The following is a 7,787-nucleotide window of genomic DNA, read 5'->3' as shown; positions in this document are numbered from 1 at the left end:
TTGAACAATAGCTCTCACTGTAAATCTGTGTGTAACTGATGGTTCTTGCTCATGTGAGCCAAAATCTCTGGGAATGGGGGATTAGCATATAATAAAATCAAACTAATTTGGTAACAAAATGTGACATGTAGTTGAAGCAAAGTAACCTGTTCAATAAAGAGTTCAATCTATGTAGTCCTGAGACTTATATTTGGTTGTCTTAATACTACCAACTATAGATAATAGGAACTTGTCTACCAAATCAGTCATCTCCACAAAAAGGCATTTCTAATTATTTTGCTCTTACAGTTTGCTAATCTCCTTGTTAGAGTTGTCTTCTCACATTATGAGAAACCCCTCTAAATAGAATGTTTCTACGTCTTCATTAAATGAAGGAATAGAGGCTTGCTTTTTTTCCTAAACTGTAATTAAAGCTGGTTATTCCCACGTTCATGAAGACAACAGATGAAAACTTGATTTAGAAGGTACTCTGTTTCAAAGGTTTTCTGACTCCAAAGAGCTAGTTTTCTTAGTGAATAGTTTTAGGTTTATGGCAGTATTTTAAAAAGTAGTCTCTAAATGAAACTCTGTATGCATTTTTCTTTTAATAATTTAAAAAAGCAAAAAGCAGAACTTGGATTAACTTGATATCGTCATTTGTGTGCACAATCAACAGTTATGTTTGGGGAAGGTATGTGACACTGAATAGCTTCAGAAATTATTCTGAGTCATAATTTAAGAGTTCATCCTGAAAATGATAATCCTGAAAAATTTACATGGTGATGAGAGGGTGGTAAAACAGTCTTGTGCAACTTCAATAGCTACCCTTGTAAAGTGAAGACCACTGAACAATACATAACCTGAAAGTTACTTTTTAAATCCTATCTGGGACGAACCTGGGTTTGAAAGTTCTTCTGCTTCCCCATACCAGTCATTCATTCATTATTTGACCTACATGGATTTGTAGATGGCATTTTAGTTCTGGAGTTCTTGGTTGTATGTTGTTCCACGTGCATACCTAACCCTAATTTAGATAATGTTTTCTTTGTCCTTCAGGTATGTTGAGCATAAATCACTATGCTGCAATTTCTTTCTTTCTGTAGGCACATGGGGTTAACATTTGGTAGGATGCATTCATTTTTATACTGAGAACTTTATTACAGACAAACTTTGGCAGTGTTTATTGGCATAAGATGAGATGTGACCAGGATGATTTAAATCAGGAAGACAAGGGTCAGACTTTGAAAGATCCACAGGCTTGTACTTGTTTTGACTTCAGTGGGAGTTGGCTAAATTCTTCAAAAATTATGGCCATGAGGCCCCAGTTACAGTTAAAAGTTGCTTGTAAATGCAGGCAGCTACCATTCTTCAAACACAACACAGATATCTACTACATGTTGTACTTCTCATCACATGTCCAAGAACATCTTTGTAATTAGATGTTGTGGCTTAATCCAGGCAGAAGCATGATGCATGTGGTGGTGGTAGTGTTTGCTTTTTTGCTTCCCTCCAAACTTTTTTTTTAACTGGAATGATACAAGAAAAGAGAATAGAAGATTTGAGGTCTATCATCCAAAAATGCTGCTTTTACTTCTGTTCTTTTATATCAGAGTGATTGCACTGCTATCTTTTAAAGTCACATTAGTTGTAGTGGACAGCATTCAGTTTGCCTTTCCTGAAATGTGATGTAAGTTTAAAATGACAACATGGTTTTAAACAACCCTTCCTAGGCCCTGTTTTTTCTAACCATCTGAAAAAAAAAAAAGTTTAGGAGCACAAAGAAAAACAAAAATTAGCAGTTGAAGCTGTGAGAATAGAATTACAAGGATTATTAACCCTCACGCTTCACTTCATAAACTGATCAACAGCTGGGATTAAATGACTTTTCCTCCACTCACTATTAGTGTTGTACCATTTGGTTCATGCTGTTAGGCTTATGTCTGAGACATCCATGCTGGGCTTTTCTCTGGAATAGGAATGCTGAGTTAGCTACTTTATCGATCGCGTACAGCCTGGTAATCCTTACATTTGTAATTCAGTTTACATAAATACAGGCAGAGGAGAGCTGCTGTCTTTTTACTTAAATGCAGCAGATAAGCTTGGGCCTCTGTGAGCCAGGTGAGGCACCTGTTAGGGTTCAGTGAGCAACCAGCACTATGTTCTGTAGTTTAACAACAGCTGGCTTCACTTGTGCTTATGCAGAGTCTGTGCGTACTCCTCCTGCCCCTTGGTACTTGGGGAATGCGACACTGTAATCTGCAGCCTGCCAAACTGTGCCAAAAGGAGGTCCCTGCTCTTTCTGTGGCTTCAGGAAAATATGCTGGGGGTGTATGGAAAGCTGTTGTTCATGGGAGGAAAACTGAGCTGGAAAAGCTCTCTTCCGTGTTCTGGAATAGTGCTTGGGGAATATCAGCTGAATATAGTGAATTTACTTGGTCTCATTTATAGGCTAGCACAAGCATTGCTTTTGGAAATAAACTTTTTTCTAAGAGGTCTTGCTTCTGTCCCTGTCTTTTCATGAGGTAATAAATCTCACAGTTGGGGCATATCTAGGGAAGCTAAAGCCCAGATAGAATTTGACATCCTGGCCAAGGATGTCAAAAGCAACAAGAAATGCTTCTACAAGTATATCAGTGATTAAAAAGAAGACTAGGGGAAGCGTGGGGCCCCTCTGCTGAAAGAAATGAGAGACCCAGTTACCTGGAACACAGAGAAGGCTGTTACTCAATAACTTTTTTGTCTCAGTTTTCACCAATAACCGCTCTAGCCACACCACTCAATTCACAAAATCCAAAGGTAGAGACTAGGAGAATGAAGAAGCACCCATAGTAGATCAGGTTTGAGACTAAGGAACCTGAAAATGCACAAGTCCATGGGACCTGATAGGATGAATCTGAAGGTCCTGAGTGAACTATCAGATGAAGTTGCTAAGGTGCTATAAATCATATCTGAAAAGCTGCGGCAGCCTGAAGTTCCCACTGACTAGAAAAGGGGAAACAGCCCCCATTTTAAAAAGGGGGGGGGGGGGGAGGGGCAAGGGAAGACAGAACTACGGGCCAGTTAGTCCCACCCTCTGTACCCAGCAAAATTCAGGAGCTATGCTCTTGGAAACTATGCTAAGGCACACGCAGAACAAAGATGACAACCAGCATGGCTTCACTAACGGCAAAAAAAAATCACGCCTGACAAATTTGGTGGCCTTCTATGATAGGGTTACAATGTTTGTGTGTAAGGGAAGGGCAACTAATGTAATCTGCCTGGGCTTGTGCAAAGCATTTGACACTGTCCTGCACGACATCCTTCTCTCTAAATTGGAGAGACATGATGGATGGACCACTTGGGTAAGGAATTGGCTGGATGGTCACACTCAAAGTTGTGGTCAGTGGCTTGATGCCCAAGTGGAGATCAGTGATAAGTTGTGTTTCTCAGAAGTCTGTATTGGGACTGGTATTATTTAACATGTTTGTAAGTGACATGGGCAGTGAAATTTAAGTGCACCCTCAGCAAGTTTGTGGGTGACACCAAGTTGAGTGGTGCGGTTGATATGCTGGAGGGAAGATATACCATCCAGAGGGACCTCGACAGGATTGAGACATTGAGCCCATGTGAACCTCATGAAGTTCAACAAGGCCAAGTGCAAGGACCTTAGTCAAGGCAATTCCAAGCATTGGTGAGGCAATGGCACAGGTTGCCCAGAGAAGCTGTGGATGCCCCATCCCTGAAGGTGTTCAAGGCCACGTTGGATGGGGCTTTAGGCAACCTGGTGTAATGGAAGGGGGACTGGAACTAGGTGATCTCTGAGGTTCCTTCCAATTCAAACCATTCTATCTTCTGAGATGGCAAAGCTAACTTAATTTGGGTCTTGCTGAGGGCACAGCATAGCTGTTTTTATTTTGTTTTATTTTTCCTCCAGTTCTGTATAGTACAAATAGAAAGTGATTTATTTAGTTGCAATTAAACACATAACAACATCTTGCAACATTTATCATAAGCAGTGCTGTTTTGGTGTCTTCACACCCACCTACTTAGGCTGCATGAAAAATAGCATGTAAATCTCCACAATGTCTGAGACTCATGATTTCAATTTCAGAGTTCAGATGGATCCCTCTCTGGTGTTATGCAGAAGTGGAGGGAGTACCAGCGCCAATGCCTGAAATACTTGTATGAGGCACCCCCCATTGCAGCAGGTAAGCTTCCTTGGTAGGATAGGATGTATTATTAAAATTCATGATAACAGTAGCAAGGGAGTGATTGTGAACTTGAAAAGACTTCTCCAGCTTACTGTCCAGTCTCTTCTTTATCACATTTGCTTCAGCCTGATCTCTGTGGGACTCTTCCGTCTATTGAAAGGAAGCATTTTGTAAAAGAATTTCATTGTGAAGATGTTAATATTCAGGTGCAGAGTGTCTTGCAAGAGTGGCAAGTGGTTGTTGTAGTGTATCAAAGTAGCACACTAATACAATACTCCTGCAACTTTTGTAGGGGGTCAGGGCTAGGAGAGTACAAGTATTAGGAAATCCAGGACCATGTTGATCTAGCAGTATAAATTATGTTGAGCATTGTAAAATGCTGAAATGGATTTTATAACAACAAAAGCAAATGAGAGAATAGAGCAAATGAGAATGCAGCATGTCTTAGCAGTTGAACTCCTGTAATGCACTGAGAGCAGCTGTGGTGTGCCAGCACTGTAATGTTTAGAGGACACCGGTGACTTGTCAGTGATGCTCACAACTGGGCACAGTATGGGCACTTCTATGCTTCAGTGCTTTTGTGACACACTGGAAGAGATGAATGGGTCTAAAGTTATGTCTGTGAAGAATTATTTCAAAACTGTTAATTTTCCTTCTCTTAACTATATTATGGCAGAGTGAGAGCAGTAGCTGATGACAACAATAGCCAGGAAACATTTATCTCCCTCTGCTCTATTACCCTGCTGAGCGGTTGAATGCTGCCCTCTAAGAATGACAGTTTAATAAATCTGAAGTTGAAGTATTCTCATGTTGATTAAGCTGTAATGCAAAGTTATGGTTGTGTGTGGCAATTTTGTTGATGGATCTATGTATTAGGCTAGACTTTCCAACTGCATGACTCTGAGCCAGTTCTCAGGAATGGTTATCTACAATATTCACAGTAAAGATGATTTTAAATCCAGCTGAGACATAGGAGGGTGTAAAAGTGAAAAGATAGGAATGGACCAATATTGATCTGCCTTTCTTGTCCTTCAACTTAGTCAACTAATTTTTTCAACTTTCCTGTTGTGTAGGGCTAAGTGAGACACATTTGTCCAAAAGTTTTTAACTCCAAAGTTTAATTGTGTAATGCTATTATGGCTTAAATGCACATGCTCATCTGATCTCTTGCTCTTCAGCCTTTTCCTCATTGCACTATTAATGCAGGGCAGTGACATAATCCTCTCTTCCATCTCTCTGCAGAAGGCAAGTTCTGCAACAGAACATTTGACAACTATGCTTGCTGGCCTGATGGATTACCTGGCACTTATGTGAATGTCAGCTGCCCCTCATATTTACCCTGGGCTAACACAGGTAAGAGCCCTCCCTTATAAGCACAGCTTTAAATCAACCCTGCTTTACTTATACAGTATTTGAAAGGATAAAACTAGCTTTAGCAGCCACAAGTGCAGTCAGTTCTCTGTAATACAAAGATAGGAATGGGGCTCAGTAAAATACATTATTTATGTCCATCTAACAGGAGGAAATGAGAGAAGAGACAGTTTTTAAGGGCTGAATTTAGCTTGGATTTCTGTGCTATCATCTGCTTTTGTTGTTTGAGGGGTAGTGACTATTAATAAAATAGTACCAGGATGCCTGTTGGTGAAGAGTAGCTAACAGTAATAATGGTACAGTTTGAAAACTGAGATAACAGCAAAGCTAGAAGTTAGGTCCTCCTCTAGTAGGTATAGACAAAAAGGTTTAAAGTGAAAGGTGTTTCATGTTGCTTCCAGAGACAGTTTTTTGTCAGAATACTGTAAGGTGAAAGTATAGATGATGGCAGAGACTTTCTCTAAAAGACAATGTCAAATACTAAGGAATAAGGCATGGAGACTGCACTGTGTCTGACTGGGTTGGAGGAAACTTTCTTCATAGCAGCCTGCATGGTGCTTTTATTTGCATCTGTAGCTGAAACAGCATAGATAATGCACCAGTGTTTTAGCTATTGCAGAACAGGATTTGCACAGTATTGAGGCTTTCTCTCCTACCCTGCACCTGCTCTGCTGGCATTGGTGAGCGGGAGAGAAAGAGGTGAAAAAGCCAGTCCAGCTGACCTGATGTGACCAAAGGGATACCTTGTGTCATATGGCAGTGTGCTCAGCCAAAAAAGCTTGGGGAAAAAGGGAGGAGGGAGGACGGGGAGCACTCGTGGTTATGGCATTAGTCTTTCTAAGTAACTGTTTTGTGTGCTGAGGCCCTGCTTTCCAGGAAGTGACTGGACATCTGCCTGCCAATGTGAAGAATTGAATAAATTCCTCACTTTGCATTGCTTACATGCACAGCTTTTGTTTTTCTCATTAAGCTGTTAGCCTGAAAGGGAAGGAAAAATCCTCACATCAAAATCAAAATATCATGATACCAGAAAGGTGGACAACTTGCATGCACGGAAGATCTCCACCCCTTGTCCCATTACCACTTTACCACAACAAATTTTTTTTCAGTGTTTCTACTCTATTAATGTCCAGTCCCAGTTTTGGCTGTTACCTCTCCCAGTTACTGTCTTGATCTTTAGCCATGAGCTTTTCCATCTTATTTTCTCCCCCTGTCCTGCTGAGGAGGAGGAGTGAGAAAGCAACTGGATGTGTGTCTGACAGCCAGCCAAGGCCAACTCAACCACATCCACTGTGGTGGATCCACAGGCTCCAGGGGAATCTCTGCTCCAGTGCCCGAAACACCTCTTCCCCCTCCATCTCCTCAGACCTTGATGTCCACAGGGTTGGTTCTCTCGCTCTTTCCCTCAGTCTACGTTGCCAGTGCAGTGTTTTGCCCTTTCTTAGACATGTGTTCACAGAGGTGCCACCAGCTTGGTGGCTTGGCAGAGCTGTTGGAAACAGCTGTGTCCAGCACGGGGTGGCCGGTGGCCCTGGCCTCTCCTCACTGAGACCTCTGCAGTCTCCTCTCTGCTGACACTTGCCATGGATGCCCTCTATGCTCGATGATCTGCTGTAACACTTCTTGTGGATTAGGAGAGATGTTTAAATCCAGGGGTAGGGGGGAGGGTGTGAAGTGTCAGGTCAACTGTTGTGACCCCTTAATTTCCTGGCTAGCTTCAAGCTTGTCTCAGAGGTAATCTCTAAAACAAAATTGCTGAGTCTGGATTCCTATTTTCATTTTGAACTGCTGTATCTTTTCTATTAGGGCTTCAAGGGAAGACATGGGAACCACCATTGTGTGTTTAGTGGTTGGGGATCCCTGTGGTGTGGGACAAAGAGTGGAGATCATCTCTTCCCTGCACACCAGGGGTCTTACTGGCATGTAGTTGCCACTTTTTTCCTGCCTGCTTTCCGACATGACCTTTTTGACAGTTTTGCTCCTGTCTTGTTCCTGCTGTGTCCCATCTGTGGTGGGGTGATGTTTTTTTTTTTTTTTCTAGATGCATCAATCTGTATTTTCCTAGGTGAATATTATTGTCTGTATTTCAAACTTCTGAGTATCTTTTTTATTGTATCTCAACTGTAGTGGTAGTAACTGCTAATTTGATAACCTCTGATGTAAAAATGCTGTTTGCTTACCCTCTTCAAATTCTTAGTAAAGATACTGCATGTTTAGAATGGGTAAATGTGTTTTATAAATGTATGG

General features: G+C 41.4%; 1 protein-coding gene across 3 annotated transcripts in view; it reads left to right on the top strand.

The window, feature by feature from the left end:
- Positions 1–7,787, top strand: part of GLP1R (glucagon like peptide 1 receptor) — a 91,024-nt gene that overhangs the window by 28,940 nt on the left and 54,297 nt on the right. For all 3 annotated transcript variants that reach the window (XM_080585611.1, XM_080585610.1, XM_080585609.1), the window contains exons 2-3: positions 4,070–4,166; positions 5,412–5,522. In XM_080585611.1, the coding sequence (XP_080441737.1) occupies positions 4,097–4,166; positions 5,412–5,522 (181 nt within the window). In that variant the 5' untranslated portion in view covers positions 4,070–4,096. The remainder of the gene's footprint in view (positions 1–4,069; positions 4,167–5,411; positions 5,523–7,787) is intronic.

The sequence above is a fragment of the Anser brachyrhynchus genome (assembly GCF_964034855.1).
Source record: "Anser brachyrhynchus genome assembly, chromosome: 3".
NCBI lineage: Eukaryota > Metazoa > Chordata > Aves > Anseriformes > Anatidae > Anser > Anser brachyrhynchus.
This window is presented reverse-complemented; position numbering and strand designations above follow the sequence as displayed.